Genomic DNA, 19313 nt, shown 5'->3' with positions numbered 1-19313 from the left:
GTATTTTACTGTGGTTTTTCAGGCTGGTATTTTACTTGTGGGGCTGGGAGAAATCCCTTTCTGGAGACACCAGAAGGCACCACCCGAGCTCAGTGTGGTGTGTCCAGTGATTGTGTTTCTGACCAGAGCACAAAGCATCACGCTTGGAGGAGCAGTTTTAGGAAGGTGTCTCAGAGATATTTTCTGAAAAATCTTTTAATTAGGATCTTTTCTTCTGAGAGGCTGGGAAGCTTCAGCTTCTCCCTGTTTTGCTGCTTTGGAATGTGATTTGGAGAATATTTTACTTAACATATGAAATTGTTTTTACTTGATGACCAATGACAGCCTCCTGTGTCGAGGCTGTGAGCAGCCACAAGATTTTATTATCATTCTATTCTTTTCTAGGTTTCTGATGAAATCTTTTCTTCTATGCTTTTAGTACAGTTTTAATATATCATTTTCTTTTAATATAATATGTATCATGAAATAATAAATCAGCCTTCTGAAAGATGGAGTCAAGATTCTCATCTCTTCCCTCGTCCTGGGACCCCTGCGAACACCACCATAGGAATGAGGGTAAAATTTGCTTTATAATGGTCTGCTTCTCTTTCCTCCTGCTCTTCTCTCTCCTCAGTAAGTTCTCCTGCCTTCATAAGTCCCCCAGAGGGCACTTCCATCCTCTTTGGCCCAGGCAGAGTGCTCGGGAAGGTGTGGTGGCTCCGAGGGTGGCTCTGGGCACAGGTGGCTCATCCTGGAGGGCTCGCTGGCCACAGCCATGAACGGGGACAGGCTGTAGGGCGAGGTGGCAGCGTAGCTGGGGGAGTAGTGAGCGTCTTCAAGGGGGTGCAGAGGGTAGGCCTGGGCTCCAGGGAGGGCTGGGCTCCAACCTGAGCCTCGGAACGGGGAAGCAGCTCCGGGTTCGGGCAGGGAGAGGCAGCTGGAGGTGGCAGGGAGCGCCTGCAGGGGCTCCGAGCAGGCGCTGTCAGGCTGGCCAAGGCTCTCGGGTGAGGGCTGCTCCCAGGGCTCTCTCTGCAGGGAAACAGGGAGAGAAGGCAAGGAGAACGCTTAGGAACAAAAGCCTGTCCTGGAGGGAATGGAATATCTATCCCTGGGAATGCCCAAAGGGTTTCTGTGGCTCTGGAGTAGTGTTTGGTGTTTAAAGTGTGAAAGGAAACATCCATCCTGTTAGCAGTGTTTGGGGTTTAAAGTGTGAAAGGGAACATCCATCCTATCAGCAATGTTTGGGGTTTTAAGTGTGAAAGGGAACATCCATCCTGTTAGCAGTGTTTGGGGTTTTAAGTGTGAAAGGGAACATCCCTCCTATCAGCAGTTTTTGGGGTTTGAGCTGTGAAAGGGAACTTCCATCCTATCAGTGATGTTTGGGGTTTTAAGTGTGAAAGGAAACATCCATCCTATCAGCAGTGTTTGGGGTTTGAGCTGTGAAAGGGAACATCCCTCCTATCAGCAGTGTTTGAGGTTTTAAGTGTGAAAGGGAACATCCCTCCTATCAGCAGTGTTTGGGGTTTTAAGTGTGAAAGGAAACATCCATCTTATCAGCAGTGTTTGGGGTTTTAAGTGTGAAAGGGAACTTCCATCCTGGCAGCAGGGCCTGGGGCAGGGTCCCAGTAGGACTGAGCAGCCCTGATCCCACAGGATCAGGAGCTCTGTGGTGGGGCTGTGAGTGGAGCTGGGATAGGGAGCCTGGAGTCACCAAGGGCTGTTTCTAGAACCTCAGGGAGGGAGGGATTCATAAAACCATAGAATCACAGAGTTATCCTGAGCTGGAAGGGACCCACCAGGACCATCAAATCCTGCTCCTGGCCCTGCACAATCCCACCCCGAGCCTGGGGGCAGTGTCCTGTTCAGGGCAGAATGGGAGTCTCCAGGGATGCCTCCAACAGGAACAGGGGACAGTGAAATGGAACCAAAGAGAAAAACCACATTTAGATGGAACCAAAGAGAAAAACCCTCCCTGCAGAACCCTGTCCCACCTGCCATGGCTGCTCCTGGGACAGCCACATCCTTCCCCCACGAGCCCCCCTGGCTGAACCCCACATTCGAGGGGGTGACCCTGCCCTGGGGACAGAGCGTGGAGGCACTCACGAGCAGGAAGTGTCCCGTGTCACTGGGGAAGGATGGCAGCAGAGGGGGCACGGCTGGAGCGCTGAAGAAGGAGCTGGTGGCAGCCGGGAGAGGAGGAGGAGCAGCACGGTGATCCCCAAACTGCTCGCTGAGATAGGGCTCCAGGAGGGCTGGGCAGCCCTGGGGGGCAGAGGGGTCGCAGGAGAAGGGCTTGGAGGCCAGAGGGGAGGGGTAGGCATCGCTGCCAAACTGCTTGGTGCCGTGGAAATCCAGCTCGGGTGGGAAGGGTCTGCGCACGCCGTAGTAACCAGCGGTGCTGGGAGAGCCTGGGGACAGAAAATGGGGAGGGAAAGGGAAAAGAGTAAAGAAAATTCTTACAGCTGCCACAGAATGATGGACACCTCTATGGGTGCAAAGCAGAGCTCTTTTCTCTCCAGCATCACCCAGGAACCCACCCTGTGGCACTGTAGGACACGAAACAACGTGAGCACACACTGCTGCTCTCAAGGTAAAAAGGGAAGTTTAATTTCTGACTCCAACTTTTATAGATCTCCAAAAGTGACAGTGGATTGGAGGGTGACAGTGCCACCTCTCCAATGACACTGGACAAACCAACAGCCCATCAAATTTCTCCTCCTCCATGAAGGAATGCAAAACAATGAATATATAAACACACTTTATTTACAGAAAGTGTGTGAGAAAGTTTGCTACAAGAATGTAAACATCAGAAGGCTTAGAAAATCTTAAAAAAATCAGGGTGACATCCCTGCCCTGACACAGGTGTGTGAGCACAGAGGTGCTGTTGGTTCCACCTGGTGACTCCATCTGCAGCAAACCCAAAGTGTTGGGGGAGCTTTAAATAGGAGGGCAGGGGGATGGAGGTCAGCTCAGCCTGTGCTTCCTCCTCGCTGTGCCACAGCCCTGGGGAGGAGGTTCCAGCCTCACTCTGCTCTCCCTGCCCGAGAGCCAAGGGATGAAACAGCTCCTGCTTTGGTGCCTTCTCTCTGCAGCTCCAGGGAAAATGGGAAAACACAGGAGGAAAAGGAGCTCCAGGGAAAATGGGAAAACACAGGAGGAGAAGGAGGGGTTCTGCACAGCTCCTCTGCTAAAGGAGGTGGGAACTGCTTTAATTACTCAGTTTGATGATTTTATACTTTTATTGCTGTTCTTTTTTTTTTAATTTATTCTTTTAATTACTTTCCTCCTGGGCTCCCTCTGAGGGGTGGCCCTGCTCTGGGGCTTGTTCCACATCCTCTGGAGGAGAACAGAAGGGCTGTGCCAACCCTCCCACCTGCATGGAAGGTGTTTAGCATGGAGGGCAAACCTCACCTGGCATTTGGCCAAAGGGTGACTGTGCCGTGCTGGTGCTGCCCTGCAAAAGATAAAGAGATGTTTGAAAGAATGACTTTCCAAAGCAAGGCGGCTCTCCGAGTGGGATTCACACACATTATTTCAGCCTGGCTGCTGTGAGGGGTTTAACTCCATGATTTCCTCACAGGAATTAACAGATGTAGGCTAAGCAGAGATTGTGAAGGTCTTGTGCAGAGCTGCTAAGAGGAGGAGTATCAACTTAACTGGCTTCTTCCTCCTGTCCCACAGGCTCCTCAAGGTAGGCAGAGCACTGAGGAGTCCTTGGGTGTTGGCACAAACCAGGCAAGGTGAGATGTGAGATCTGAGTGGCCAAAAGGGGCAGATTCCAGCTCAGCTGGGCTGGCTCTGCTGCCCCAGGGCTGCTTTACCTGGCCCTTCCTGGCAGGGTGGGTGGGTGGAGAGTTCCTAAATCCTATTTGGGTCCTACAGCAATGGTGATGATGATGATAATAATAATAATAATAATAATCATCATCATCATCCTCTCCTCTTGTTCCCAGGTAAAAGAGAATTACCCCTGGAGTGGCACTCCCGGTGCCTAATTCCTTTCAAAGCCCCTGGCCAAGGCATCTGCTCCTCTGGAATCCCCCTGAGCTCTGGTTTTGGGGGCTCCAGAAAGGAACAGAGAGCCCCCAGCTGCCCTGCTGTCACTCTGCTGTCCCCTGCCATGCTGGTGGCGCGCTCTGTCCAGTTTGCATAGTGCAAACAGGAGGTTCCTGCCACAGCAGGCAACCAAATTTCGAGGTTTAGATTTGAATTAAATTTGCCAGCGCTGAGGACTTCCTTCTGCTGCAAGGGAAGGTTTGCAGCTGCTCCCTGCTCTGCCATGGAAATGAGCCCTGAGCCTGCACGGGCCACACGGGCTGAGGAGGTGACAGGAGGTGACAGGAGGTGTCAGGAAGGAGCCCCTGGGCTTGTGGACAGAGGAGTGTCCTTGTCACACGGGCAGGGCTTGCACCTGTCCCCAGCTGCAGCCATCCCATGCAAATCCAGGTCACTTTTAGAGGGAAAAGCCAAGCTGGGAAGTTCAGTTGCTGCCCAGAGCACAAGGGATGGCAGCTGGGATGCTCTGCCAGCTCCCTGGGCACGGCTGGCAGCCTCCAGCAGGGATCATTTCCAGTTACCAGAGCATTTAATCTTTGATCCTGTCTGTTCAACAGCCCCTGGACCTGCCTGGCTGTGTGTACACACCTGTGCTGAGGAGTCCCAGAGGTGCCAGGAGCCACCAGGGCTTTGCCTGTCTGAATTCAGTGCACGAGCCTCTGCTGCAGCCCATCCTTGGCCTCATCAGAGCAGAGCCCTGCATTTCATTTCCCTCCTTGCTCCTTATCTGCCTTAATTGAGACCCATTAGTTCATTTCCTCCCTGCTCTGCTTCCTTTGCCTGCCATGGCAATGGGAGCCTGGATCTTGTGCAGCTCTGCTCAGCCTCCCTGGGGCCCAGAGTGTGTCCAGCTGCTGATAAGCTGGGCTCAGCCTGCCCTGCCCGTGGCCAGCCACAGATCCTGCCTGGGATTGCTCTGCTGCTTCACTGCCTCCGAACTCCCCTACAAACCTGCCTAAATTCAAGGATCCAGCTCCAAATGATGAGCTGGCCCTGCCCTGTGGCAATGCTTTGGCATCAGGGCATGCCCTCTCTGGGGGAGTGGAGCAGCTGAAGGAACAGAAATCCTCCATAAAAGCAAAGCTGGGCCTGGGCAGGGCAGTGCTGGCTGTGTGTCCCTGCCCTGGGAGCGCTGAGCAATGAATCCTCTTTAAACCACAGCACTGCACTGCTTCACCTGTGCAGGTACCCCCTTCCACACCTCAGAGAAAACAGGAATCTTTTCACAGGAATCCTTTCACCCTGCAGAGAACAGCTGCAGGTTTCCCCCTCTGCAAAGGAAAATCCAGAGCCTCCCTAAATCCCGGCCCTGAGCCCTGATTTTGGGTGGGTTTCCTCACAGCACCCCCTGATTTCCATCACTCCATGTGTGCAGGGCCTGGCTGCCAGGAAATTGTTGAAACCTCATCCCAAAACTCTGCTCTGCTGAGGCTGAAGGCTGAGGAGAAGCTTAGATGGAGGTAGGACATAAAGAAAGTCATAGGGTGGGAGCTATCATTTGTTTAGTCGAAATCAACTGTCTTAATTAGACTGACTTTCTGTTATTCTGCTCATTCTAATCCACCTCGAATTCAAAGTTAGACTAACTTTCTGTTATTCTGCTCATTCTAATCCACCTTGAATTCAAAGTTAGACTGACTTTCTGTTATTCTGCTCATTCTAATCCGCCTGGAATTCAAAGTTAGACTAACTTTCTGTTATTCTGCTCATTCTAATCCGCCTGGAACTCAAAGTTAGACTAACTTTCTGTTATTCTGCTCATTCTAATCCCCCTTGAATTCATTCATAGACTATTCCTAGGGTAAGGAGGAGGATGAGTGAGGAGGTTCAGGCTCGGGTGGTGGTAGAGGCCTGGCACCAACAACTGCCCAGGGCTGGTTTAATTCTGGAGCAAAGATCACCCTCAAACAAAAGATGCAGCTAAATGACCCTGCATCACCAACAGCCACAGGGGTGTTCAGTTATCTGCCCCTGGCTTGTTTTCTGGGTTATATTCTGCCAGACAAACAGAGCTGCACTCCCAGCTGCTCTTTTCATGATGCGTCCAAGCAAATACGGATGTTTGCCCTGCACAATCATTTTTTGTCTCTCACAGGGAATGAGCAGCGGGGCTGGTTTTGCATCACACACGCACACAATGCTGGGCTCTGAGCACAATAAAGCCAGGACAATAAAGCCAGGAGGGTTTTACAGTCCCAGGGCGTTTCCTCTGTGCTGTTGAAGCTGCCGCCTCCACACAGGGAGCAGGTCACTGGTGATAGCACCAACAGGAGCTGTTTTCTCAGCTGCTTCCCAAGAACTCTGCCAGGACCCAGAACATCCCTCTGGCTGTCCTGAGCAGCCCAAACCCTGCCAGGGGGCTCAGAGACCCTGGCACAGAGCCCAAAATGCCCCCGTGGGTTTGATTATGACCCATGGAGCAAAGTACCAACCTTGTTTGAGGATCAGCAAGCCATAACAGTTTAGGTAGAATAATAGTGAAGTTACCACAGGGTGGAAAAGTAGATTTTGGGGTTTTTGGTATGGAGTTCAGGAGGCAAGATGGAGGGAACTGGGTGTGTCCAGCCTTTCTCCTTCTTCTTCTTCTTGGCCTCCATCTTCTGCTGTGATGGTGGCACTTTTGGATTGGTTTAGAGTAGAAGCTCACTGTCTAACACAGGTGATAGGTATTGGAAAGTAATTGTAAATATTGTACACGTAGTTTTTAGTATAAAGACATAACACTGCCCTGGGGCAGGCAGAGTGCCTGGAACTGTCCTGCTGGACGGACCTCAGCAGGGCAGGAGAAAAATTTTTATACATAAGATACAATAAACAACTTTGGGACCGAGAAATGAAGAGCCCTGACTCCTTCTTCAAGCTCTGGGCTGGGAAAAGAGACTTTCAAACTCTTCTCAGGGTCACTCTGATCAGCGAGAGATTCCAAGAGAACTCTTCCTAAATATCTGCCTGCTGGGAGTGTGCCCTGCCCTGTGACTCTTCCCTCAGGGGGCTTCTGCCTGCCTGCAGCAGCTGAGCCTGTGGGGATGGATGAGTGGCTGGATTTTGCTGTTTGTTGATGCCCAATCCTGTTTTGGGATTTTTTTCCTGCCTGTTTTGTTGCAGAGTTAGTGGGCCTGAAAGTCACAGCAAGTAAGTCACTGTGAGGCTCCTTCGGTATGAAAAAGAAGCCAGAGGTGAATGGTTTTTGGGGAAAAAAGCATCAGAACTCCCAATTTCTGCTGTCAGTGATCCCAGGTTCTGCTCCCTTTCTCTCCTTGCAGGGCACAGCTCCTGCTCCTGCTCCTCTGCCATTGCCCCAGCTGGAGGTGAGGAGCTTTGCCCAGCACAGGGGAGTGCCAGGAGCACCCAGGGAAGGTTCTTTGCGCCGCTGGCTGCCACCACATCCTGCCATCACAATATTGTGTCCCATTCTGGATGCCATCACAATATTGTGTCCCCTTCTGGATGCCACCACCATATCGTGTCCCCTTCTGGATGCCACCTCATCCTGCCATCACAATATCGTGTCCCCTTTTGGGACAGCCTCACTTTTCTGGCTGGCAATTGAGACATAAAGCCAATGTAGTGCAGCAGGACTTGGGTTTGCTGTTGCCATAGAGGCACTTGAAGAGGAAATCATCTCTTCCAAGCTGATGCTTGGCCTCTTTCCAGCCCATCACATCCCTGCAGCTCCCCTGGCGCCCTGAGAGGAGCTGGAAGGAGCTCAGCGTTCGGGGAAGGACAGATATTTTCAGGGCACTGACTTGTCCAAGTGTAGCTGCTGGAAAAGGAACTTGGCTTGGGAAGGGGTCACACGTGGGATGTGAAAGGAAAAGGGAATTTAACATCACTGCCATGCTTGGAAAAGGGGGAAAAAAAAGGGCTTTGAGGCATTTGAGGTTGACAGATCTGAAAGTCAAGGAGCCATCATGTTTTGGGGCATGCATTATATTAATTATATCAATTCTATCAATATTGGCAGTGTCCCAGACTGGTTTTGAAGCAGAGGGTGGGATGAGGGAATTTATGGGGTTAAAAAGGGGGTGTGGGACGGGACGGGACTCACGCTGAAGCGGGAGCCGCTGCTCTGCCGGGATCGCTTTTCAGCCAGGAGATCCTTGACCGTGTGCTTCACTCGCACCCCTTGGTACACGCGTTTGCCGAAATCTGCAGGGACTGAGCGAGGGCACGGTTCAGGGAGGGCACAGAGCAGCCGCGAGAGGCAAATTCAGCCCCTCTGTGCGTCGGGTTGGGAGGGGAAAGTACAAATCTGCAATTCTTAGATCTAGAAATACAGAAGTATTTGTAATCTAGAAACAGATATCTTTCTAGGTATGGAAATTATCTATTATATATTATATATGTAATTATATAATATATATATATTATATTTTCAATTTTATATATTATATATTATATATTATATATAATATATAATATATAATATATAATATATAATATATAATATATAATATATAATATATAATATATAATATATAACATATATATAATATATAATATATTATATATTATATAATATATATTATATATTATATATTATATATATTATATATAATATATTGTATATTGAATATTATATACATTATATATTTTACATATAATAGATAATATATAAGAATATATTATATCTAATATATAATGCATCTAATATATTAATATTATATATATTTATATATGTATAATGGGAATATATATATCTAATAAATTATATATATTCCCATATATAGGAATATATAGAGAGAAAATATAGAAAATATATTTATTATATAAATAGATAATATTAATATTAATATTAATATTAATATTAATATTAATATTAATATTAATATTAATATTAATATTAATATTAATATTAATAAAATGTTGTGTGTTGATATTAATAGAATATTCTTTTGGGAAGGCACAAAGGCTCCCTGCCCTGGCACCTGCAGGGTCTGGCTCTGTTTTTTTGCCCTGGAGCCCAGCACAGCCCAAACCAGCTCTGGGTGGCTTTGGCACGAGGGATCTGCCCTCCCCCTGAGCCCGGGCTGGATTTTGGGCTTTGCACAGAGACTGTGGCACAGGTGAGAGCTGGGGGACAATGCAGGGACAGTTTTTTATCCTGCCTGAACCCAGCTGGCACCTGCGGAGCCAGGGAGGAGCATCCACGGGGGCTTTTATTGAATTATCCCGGAAAAAACCCGCCTGCCTTTGAAGCTAATCCCTTGGAAAACACACAGGCACGCTCTCCAGAGGCAGAGCAAACTGCCAGGGCACAGCTGATGTGTTTGATCTCCAGGATTTATCATTTGGCTCTTCTGCCCCTCAGGATGTGTCCCTTGGCTCCGTTTCTGGTGCCATTGTGGCTCCAGGTGCACACACGCACATACCAGGAGAGGTGGGGGGGGTTTAAACAACACACTGCTGCCTTGGCCTTGCCCCAAGTGGGTTTTTTATTATTTTTGAGGTCATAGCAGCTGCAAATTTGGGCGAGAGGAATTTTATGTTGGTGTTTGAGTGCTGACCAGAGAGCTTCAGCCAAGGCCAGGCACAAAGCAAACACAAAGCAAGGGAGAGATTCCCAAAAATGAGGCGGAGATGAGAGTACCAAAATAAAAAAAGCAACAAAAGTGGCCAGAAATGGACATCAGCTCTCCCAGGGGGAGGAATTCCAGCAGGCCTGGTGCTCTGCAGGTTTCCTGACACCTTTGCTGCGCTCTGAAGGCATTAGAAAATCATTTCCACACCCCTCTGCTGTTCTGTTCTCACATCCTCACTTATTCCTCTGCCCAAGTTGTTTTAATTCAGCATCACTCAGCCCTCTAACCCCGGGCTGAAGCTGGCACACAGCTGGACCTGTTGGTGCCAGTGGATTATCCAAAAATCTTCAGACAACTCTGCCACTGGCAACACTGGGGAAGAAAATGCTGATTCAGGCCTGAGTTTAAATCATTTCCAAGCAAACTGAATCCAATTTCACATCACTTTGATCTAACGGCCTTTTGAAAAAAAAAAATAAAAATAGGAACAAAGCATTGCCCTGTGAAGGAATATAAATTCATTCTGGAGAAGGCAGAATATTAATTGATACTATTAAATTCTTGGACATTTAAGATGTCACATGTCTATTCTAGACAGATTTTTTTGGTTTTTTTTTTTTTTTTTCAATAGGAGCCCAAGGACAGCACAGTTTGTTCCTTCCCTGATATTGCCATGAAGATTCCTCAATTTCTGAGGAGCTGAGCTGCTGGAACTCACCTGCTTCCATTGTTGGTGCTGCTGACGAGTCCCAGCTCCCAGATCCTGCAGGAATTTGGGGCAGATCTGTCCCTCATCAGCTTCCCAGAGCAGAGTGAAGCCCGTGCTCATAATTCCCTGGGGAAGTTCCAGCTGAGCCGGGCGGAAATGGGTTTTTAGAATTTAGGGATGTCTCCAGCACCGTGCCTCGTTTGGGATTTGCTTAAATGCAAATCCCTGGATCTGTGTTTGGCTTCACTTTGCATGGTCAGTGTGGGTCCTTCCCCAGGAACTCCTTCCTGCCTGAGCTGACATTCCATGGAAATTTCAGGAAAGGAAAGGAAATTTCAGGAAAGGAAATTTCAGGAAAGGAAAGGAAATTTCAGGGATAGAAATTTCAGGAAAGGAAATGGAAGGGAAGGGAAGGGAAGGGAAGGGAAGGGAAAGGAAAGGAAAGGAAAGGAAAGGAAAGGAAAGGAAAGGAAAGGAAAGGAAAGGAAAGGAAAGGAAAGGAAAGGAAAGGAAAGGAAAGGAAAGGAAAGGAAAGGAAAGGAAAGGAAAGGAAAAGGAAAGGAAAGGAAAGGAAAGGAAAGGAAAGGAAAGGAAAGGAAAGGAAAGGAAAGGAAAGGAAAGGAAAGGAAAGGAAAGGAAAGGAAAGGAAAGGAAAAAGGAAATTTTATAACCATTTTATTACTTTTAAACTTTTAAAAACAAGTGATTGCCGTTTTTCACACGGTGAAATCCCCATCCTGTGTCTGCTCAGGGCAGGTGTTTGCTGTGCTGGCTGCAAAGTAATTCCATTGAAAACAGAGAGAGAACAAAAGCTCAGCCAGGCTTCTTTGAGATGAAAACCTCTTGCGTGGGGTTTTCTATTCAAAAATCATCACACCCACATTTTCTGGGGAGTTTGGTGGAGTTGGGCACGTGTTTGCCACTCACATCAGGGCAGAGGCTGTTGTGTGTTGGCACAACACACTCTGGGTGTCACAGACATTTTATGAAAAATCCTTTAATCCTTTTGCTAGGATCTTTTGTCCTGAGCAGCTGAGAAGCCTCAGAAACGAAATGTAAACAATAAAATGGGTATTTTATGATTGGCTTTTCACAAATATTCAAATGAATATTATATGTGTTGTGTTAGAAAGTGATGCTGTGTTAATTCTCTTTAGTACTGTGTTAAATATAGTTTTAGGTTATAACAAAATGTTAAAATAGAAACGATGCTAGGTAAGATACTTCCTTTTTTAAGGAAGGACTTGCTGTGAGATAGCAGCCACAGGACACCTAAATCTTTCAGAGAAAAAGGGAATTCTTTTATTTATTTATTTATTTATTTATTTATTTATTTATTTATTTATTTATTTATTTATTTATTTATTTATTTATTATTAACTTATTCTGACAAGGGAGTAAATTTATTGCTCCCTTATCAGAAGAAACGAACTTCTTCCTGCCTCGCTCAGGCTTAGCGACGCCGCCAGGATTCAGGGGAAGAAGCTGACACTGCCCAGCCAGAATCCTGTGTTTGAATGGAATTTATGCATCATGGATGAGCTGTATGAATATGCAACAGGCTGTTGCTTTTAAGGGTTAATCCTCTGTTAATGTGGGTCCTTTTTTGGGCTTATTTTGCCCAGAAAAGGTACCCGGACTGTCTGTAACTCTTTGTTCTTATTGTCTCATATTGTCCTAATCCAAATTGTCCAAATTGTTATTACTCTAATTATATTTCTATTTTTATTACTATTTTATTACTATTAAAGTCTTTAAATTTTAAAAACAAGCGATTGGCGTTTCCACACTGCCATTGCCCACGACCCCAAACAGCCTGGGAACCTTTGTGCCAGAGCGCTGCTTCCCGGCGGGACCTCTCAGCCGCCGGGCACAGTCAGCGGGTTCCTGCGCGCTGATTGGCGGGCGGGCGCGCGCGGTGCGTCGCGGTGCAGAGCCCCCCGCGGGGCCGAGGCGGGCCGGGCTGGCGGCGCCGCTCGCCCCCCGCAGCCCGCGACTCCCGCCGGGCCCGGCGCCGCTTCCGGGCGGGGTCGGCAGCCCCGGGCGGCCCCGCAGCAGCCCGGCCATGGCGCCTGGCCGTGCGGGCGGTAAGGCGGCCGTGGTGCTGCAGTGCGAGTGGCAGCAGTGCTCCTTCGTGGCCTCCGGCATGGAGGAGTTCTGCGCGCATGTGGCGCAGCACCTGCAGCAGCACCTGCCCGGCTCCGGCGGGCCCAGCGCCGACATGGACCCGCTGGGTGAGGCCCTGGGGAAAGGGAGGCTCAGGGGGGCCCTGTGGCTCTGCACGAGCCCCTGACAGGAGGGACAGCCAGGGAGGTCGGGCTGTGCTCGCAGGGAACAGCAGGACAGGGACTGCGAGAGGGAAGGGACTTGAGGAGCGGATTTGCTTAGAGAGACCTTCGAGCTGTGCTTGTGTGGGGCAGAGGAGTGGTCTGGGTTCCAGAGCAGCTGTCTGTCTGTCTGTGTTCCAGAGGAGCGGTCTGGGTTCCAGAGCAGCTGTCTGTCTGTCTGTGTGTGTGTGTTCCAGAGGAGCGGTCTGGGTTCCAGAGCAGCTGTCCGTCTGTCTGTGTGTGTTCCAGAGGAGCGGTCTGGATTCCAGAGCAGCTGTCTGTCTGTCTGTCTGTGTTCCAAAGGAGTGGTCTGTGTTCCAGAGGAGCAGTCTGTCTGTTCTAGAGGAGCTGTCTGTCGGTCTGTGTTCCACAGGAGCAGTTTGAGTTGCAGAGGAGCTGTCTGTCTGTGTTCCAGAGCAGTTGTTTGCTTGAGTTCCAGAGCAGCTGTCTGTTGCAGAGCAGCTGTCTGTCTGTTCCAGAGGAATTGTGTGTCCCAGAGCAGCAGTCTGTCTGTCTGTCTGTTCCAGAGCAGCAGCCTGTCTGTCTGTCGGTTGCAGCAGTCTGTCTGTCCCTTGCAGAGGAGTACACGTGCCTGTGGCAGGACTGTGGTTTCTGCTCCCCGGCGAGCTCGGCCGAGCTGGTGCGCCACGTTTACTTCCACTGCTACCACACCAAGCTGAAGCAGTGGGGGCTGAGGGCCCTGCAGGGCCAGGCGGAGCTCAGCCACTGCCAGCTGGACTTCCAGAGCCACAACATCATCCCCGAGATCCAGGAGAGCTTCCTGTGCCTCTGGGAGTACTGCGAGGTGAGCGCCGGGGAACGGGGGGCTGCTGTGGGGGAGCCCAGGAGGGGCTGGGATAGGAGTGAGTCTCACTCCATGTGCTCAGGGGCTGATTGGTTGTTATATTGTATTAATGATATTATCTTATATTGCTGATATTATATTATATTATATTATATTATATTATATTATATTATATTATATTATATTATATTATATTATATTATATTATATTATATTATATTATATTACATTGCATTCTATTACATTATATTACATTACATTATATTATATTATATTATATTATATTACATTACATTACATTACATCACATTACATTACATTACATTGCATTCTATTACATTACATTACATTATATTACATTATATTATATTATACTATATTACATTATACTATATTATACATTATTATATATTATACATACTAATATATACTAATCTATAATTAATATATAATAGATATTAATTATATTTATTATAGTTAATATATTTATATATTATACTATACATTAATATTATATATAATATGCTTTATACATTTATATATACATTAATACATATGAATGTGTAAATATAACATAATATAATATAATATAATATAATATAATATAATATAATATAATATAATATAATATAATATAATATAATATAATATAATATAATATAATATAATATAATATAACATTATATTACGTTACATTATGTTACATTCTATTACATTCTATTACATAATATTACATTATATCACATCATATTACATTATATCACATACATTATATATTACATTGCATTGCATTACATTATATTACATTATGTTATATTACATTACATATATTATATTATATTATGCTATACTAAAACTATACTAAAGAAAGAGAAAGTGTACAGACAGAAGGCTTAACAAGAATGAATAATAAAAATTCATGACTGACTCCATGTTCTCAGAAGGCTGATATATTATATTATATTTATTATATTACATTACATTACATTGTATATTACATGGTATTATATTATATTACATTGCATTATATTATATATATTATATATATATATAATATATATATGCTATACTAAAACTATACTAAAGAAAGAGAAAGGGTACAGACAGAAGGCTTAACAAGAATGAATAATAAAAATTCGTGACTGACTCCTCAGAGTCTGACACAGCTGGCCGTGATTGGTTTCATGTGAATTGTTTTTACTTAATGGCCAATCAAACAATGACCAGTTGGATAAAAAATCTGCAGACCACATTCCAAAGCAGCCAAACACAGGAGAAGCAATCAGATAATTATTGGTTTCATTTTTCTCTGAGGCTTCTCAGCTTCCCTGGAGAAGAAATCCTGGCAAAGGGATTTTTCAGAAAATGTGACCGTGACATGTTACCACATTTCTCTTCACAGAGAAAAGCAAGGCACAATTCTTCCCAAGAATATTCCTGGGTTTCACATTCTCTGAACCTCAGAGAATGATCACAACAACTCTTACCTCATTTGCTGTGCCCGTGTTTGTGCCTAAGCTGGATGCAATGTGGAGATTGTTTACCCACAGTGATGGGGTTTTGGTTCCTTGGCCTGTCAGGGCCAGGTGTGTGTGTGTGTGTCAGGACTGTGGGCTGACAGTCACGAGATTCAGTGCAGTTGAGTGCTTGGCAGATTCAGTTTAGCTGTAATGTAACATAGTGCAATATAACATAGAATAAGACAGTATAATAAAGTAACTAATTAGCCTTCTGATAAGGTGGAGTCAGATGCATCATTCTCTCCCATTGTCACGGCAAAAATATCATCTCTGCCACTGTGCTGCACAACTACAGGCTCTGTCTGGAGCCATGTGGGAGCATCTGGGTTTGTTCTGGTCTGTCTCACCCTGTCCTGTGTGTCCTTGTCCCCTCAGAGGTCGTTTGACAACCCCGAGTGGTTCTACCGGCACGTGGAGGATCACAGCTTCTGCTCCGAGTACAAGGCAGCAGGGAAGGAGAACCATGTGCTGCTCTGTGGCTGGAAAGGTTTGTGGGAGCCTGCAGGGCCTCTCCTCACAGCTTTGGGCTGGGTGGCAAACATGGGAACAGGTTTCAGAGAGCCCCTTGGCCTTCAAAAATAGGTTTTCAAATTCCATGGTTTTGACCATGAAAGATTCCTGCAGAAGTTCCCTCAGGGAATCCACTTGAGTGGTCAGAACTTCCTATTTATGTGTAATCAGTACCTTGGAGAAAAGGCTACAGCTGATTTATTTTACTTTGACTTTTTTCATTAATTTCTTCTATTTGCAATTGCTTTAACTGATTGAGGGGCCATACTGGTTGTACTGTGCTAGAACCACTTGTGATCTCCCTGTGCTGATCTCACCCTGCTCTGTGGGGATTTTGGAGCCTTGCTGGCCCAAACAGGATGAGGAATGTGCTGTTGAGTGAGGCTGTGTCCTTTGGGAGGGCTCTCAGCTGTGCTGTCCCTCCCCAGACTGCAACTGCAGCTTCAAGGGCCGCTGCAAGCTGCGGGAGCACCTGCGCAGCCACACGCAGGAGAAGGTGGTGGCCTGTCCCACCTGCGGGGGCATGTTTGCCAACAACACCAAGTTCTTCGACCACATCCGCCGCCAGACCGCCCTGGAGCGTAAGCCCTGGGGCAGGGAGGGGCTGGGGAGGGCTGCCCTGGGCTGGTGGGGTTGCTGGAGCTGCCTAAACCCTGTGAGCCAAGGGAGGGTGTGCTTGGCTGCTGAGTGATGGCAGCCCCAGAATCACTGAGGTGGGAAAAGACCTCTGGGATTGATCCTCACCGTGTGAGCCAGCCGTGAGGGGAGGGACTCTCCCACCCCCCTGGGCAGCGGCAGCAAGTGGGCAGGGCCTCAAAGGGGAGGGGGCAGGGCCTGGCAGTCCCTTCCAGCATCTGACCATCCTTTCCCTGAAGAAATTCCTCCTGAAATCCCACCTGAACCTCCCCTGGCCCACCGTTAGTCTGTGTCCCCTGGGAAGTGTCTCCTGGCAGAGGCAGGATGGAGGCTGTTCCTCCTGCGGGGACCCAGGGCTGCCCACCAGGGTTTGCAGCCCCCTGGAACCCCTCTCCTCACTGCTCCTTGTGCTGTTCTCCCTGCCCTGATGTCCCCTGTGCCCTCCCTGCCCCTGGTGCAGAGCAGAGGTTTCAGTGCTCCCACTGCTCCAAGAGGTTCGCCACCGAGAGGCTGCTCCGCGACCACATGAGGAACCACGGTGAGTGAGTGAGAGTGAGTGAGTGAGTGAGTGAGTGAGTGAGTGAGTGAGTGAGTGAGTGAGTGGCCCTGCTCCCAGCTCAGCCCCTGGGCTCTGTGCTCTGCCCTGCCCTGCTCTGGGCTGACATCTCTCCCCGTTTTTGGCCCAGTGAACCACTACAAGTGCCCCCTGTGTGACATGACCTGCCCGCTGCCCTCGTCGCTGCGCAACCACATCCGCTTCCGCCACAGCGAGGAGCGCCCCTTCAAGTGTGACTACTGTGACTACAGGTGAGGGCCAGGGCTGGCCCCCTCCCCAGACCCCCCTGAGGCCTCTGTGTGTGTGTGTGTGTGTGTGTGCTGCAGCTCCGTTCCCTCACCTTGTGCTTCCAGCTGCAAGAACCTCATTGACCTGCGGAAGCACCTGGACACGCACAGCAAGGAGCCGGCGTATCGCTGCGAGTTCGAGGCCTGCAGCTTCTCTGCTCGCTCCCTCTGCTCCATCAAACTGCACTACAGGAAGGTCCACGAGGTGGGAAGGCAGCAGAGCTTGCATTGTTCTTCTCAGAGAGCTTTCTGTGTCCTTCCCTGCCCCTGTGGGTGCTGACATCGCTCTGTGTCCCTCAGGGTGACTCCGAGCCCAGGTACAAGTGCCACGTGTGTGACAAGTGCTTCACGCGGGGGAACAACCTCACTGTGCACCTCAGGAAGAAGCACCAGTTCAAATGGCCCTCAGGACATCCTCGCTTCAGGTACTGCTCAGCTGCAGCTCCTCAGTGCATCCTGCGTGGTGCTGGCAGTGCCTGGGCTCTGTAAATGTGTTCAGGACCCTTTCCCAGTGGCTGGGAGGGCAGTAAATGTTCAGTGGGCTCTGAGCAGTGCTGGCTGGCAGCTCCAGGGAAGTGCTGCCATCACTGCTCCCTCTGCTGGGACACTTCTGAGCTTGGCAGGGTGTCCCCCTCTAGAGAGATCAGTCCTGGGACAGAAACCTCTGCTGCACCCCCTGTAGGAAACTCCAGAGGGTTTCCAGAGCCTGAAAGCTGGGAGGGGAAGAGGATGGACATGAAATGGTCCCAGTGAAGCAGAGTGGTGGAAGGAGGTGGGCTGGGGAGGGCATTGTGCCTGGCACAGAGCTCAGAAGCTGCCACGTGGGTGTGCCTTTGGGACTAGAGGCTGAAACACCATCTGTGCAGCACGGGGATTGAGCCTTGGCTGTTGTGCCCTTCCCCTGGCTGCTGCCCATCTCCTGGGAAGGGGAATGTGCCAGGCTGACCCCTCCTGTCTGTGCCCAGGTACAGGGAGCACGAGGACGGCTACATGAGGCTGCAGCTGGTGCGCTACGAGAGCGTGGAGCTCACAGAGCAGCTGCTCAAGGACAGGGAGAAGCGTGGGGAGGCCTTGGATGGCTCCAGCGAGTGCATGGTGCTGCCTGAGGGCGAGGGCAGCCTGCAGGGAATCCTTCTGGAGCCTCCAGCAAACCCTGCCCCAGCAGAGAACACATCAGAGCTGCCTGTGCCCCCTGCCCTGTGCTCTGCTCCCAGCCCTGAGCCAGCACGGCCCAGCCCCTTCCCAGGAGCTGCCTCCTCATCCTCGTCCTCCTCAGAGCAAGGAGGCAGCAGCAGCAGCAGCCCCATCATCCGTGTGGTGAGCAGGACCAACGAGCAGGGCCAGAGTGAGACTGTCTATTACGTGCTGGCCAGCACAGCCTCGGAGCAGCAGGGCACTGCAGCCCTGGAGCTGGAGGAGAACGTCATGGACAGGCTGCAGAAAACAGCTGAGGAGCTGGGCATCCACATCCTCTGAGGGGCTGCTGGGCATCACCCACATCCTGTGAGGGGCTGCTGGGCATCATCCACATCCTCTGAGGGGCTGCAGGGTATCCAGATCCTCTGAGGGGCTGCAGGGTATCCAGATCCTGTCAGGGGCTGCCCCTCTGCAGCAGTTTCAGCCTCCTGGGATGTGCTGCTGGAGGAGGGCTTGAGGATGTGCTGCTGGTTCTGGTCAGCATGGGGAGAGGGGAGGGACACATCCCCCAGGTGTGATCTGAGCTGGAAGGAGCTGTCTGCCTCCTCCTTTTGGGGATTGGGGTCTGTCGGGGTTCTCCCACCCTTCTGGGAGCTTTGGCAGGGTGGAGTGCTCACCACTGTGCCCTTCTGAGCCCGTTCCCCGGGCAGGATGGTGTGTGGAGCACACTCTGGTGCTGAAGCCTCTTCCCTGGGAACACGTGTGGCCCTTGGCAGGCCTGTCCTGCCCCATCCACGCCTTCTCCAGGGGTTTCATGCCTTCATCAGCACTTCCTGCACACATTTCCTGTCTCACCTGCTGCTGCTGGTGGTGTTTGCTCCCCTGATCCCAGAACCAGCTCTGGGAGGAGGCCAGGGCAGCACTGGGACATTGGGAGCTTCTTGCTGCTTTTGGCATCCCCTGGGTGTCCTCCCCACATTGGGGTTTGGGCTCCTGCTTGGGCAGGGTGTGCTTTGGCAAGACAAATAAACATCAGGCTGCCAGGCCCAGCAGTGTCTGCTGTTTCTGTGGGGTGGTGCAGGGTGGGAGGTGGGCACTGAGGAGCTGCCAGGCTCTCCTGGCACTGTGCAGCTGGCACTGCAGCGTGCTGCTCCCCAGAGGTGGCACTGCAGGACCGGGTTTATCTCTGGCACTCTGTTCCTGCTGTGGGGCTGAGTTTTGGTGCCTCCCCAGGGTTTGTTTGAATACAGGGAGTATCCTGGGCCTGGG

General features: G+C 49.4%; 2 protein-coding genes across 2 annotated transcripts; one reads left to right on the top strand and one right to left on the bottom strand.

The window, feature by feature from the left end:
- Positions 1 to 609: 609 nt before the first annotated feature.
- POU2AF2 (POU class 2 homeobox associating factor 2) lies at positions 610 to 12333 on the bottom strand. Its single transcript, XM_058041137.1, has 5 exons — positions 12123 to 12333; positions 8084 to 8193; positions 3391 to 3433; positions 2083 to 2387; positions 610 to 1008 (listed from the first exon to the last, which is right to left on the bottom strand). Exons 1-5 carry the CDS (start codon positions 12331 to 12333, stop codon positions 610 to 612), a joined length of 1068 nt encoding a protein of 355 aa, XP_057897120.1.
- On the top strand, positions 12311 to 19080 carry HINFP (histone H4 transcription factor). The gene is made up of 9 exons (XM_058041215.1): positions 12311 to 12500; positions 13172 to 13398; positions 15294 to 15405; positions 15857 to 16009; positions 16525 to 16602; positions 16751 to 16871; positions 16974 to 17112; positions 17208 to 17332; positions 17873 to 19080. The coding sequence occupies exons 1-9, from the start codon at positions 12332 to 12334 to the stop codon at positions 18381 to 18383; spliced, it is 1635 nt and encodes a 544-aa protein (XP_057897198.1). The 5' UTR covers positions 12311 to 12331; the 3' UTR covers positions 18384 to 19080.
- The last annotated feature ends 233 nt before the right edge of the window (positions 19081 to 19313 follow it).

The sequence above is a fragment of the Melospiza georgiana genome, chromosome 27 (genome assembly GCF_028018845.1).
Source record: "Melospiza georgiana isolate bMelGeo1 chromosome 27, bMelGeo1.pri, whole genome shotgun sequence".
NCBI lineage: Eukaryota > Metazoa > Chordata > Aves > Passeriformes > Passerellidae > Melospiza > Melospiza georgiana.
This window is presented reverse-complemented; position numbering and strand designations above follow the sequence as displayed.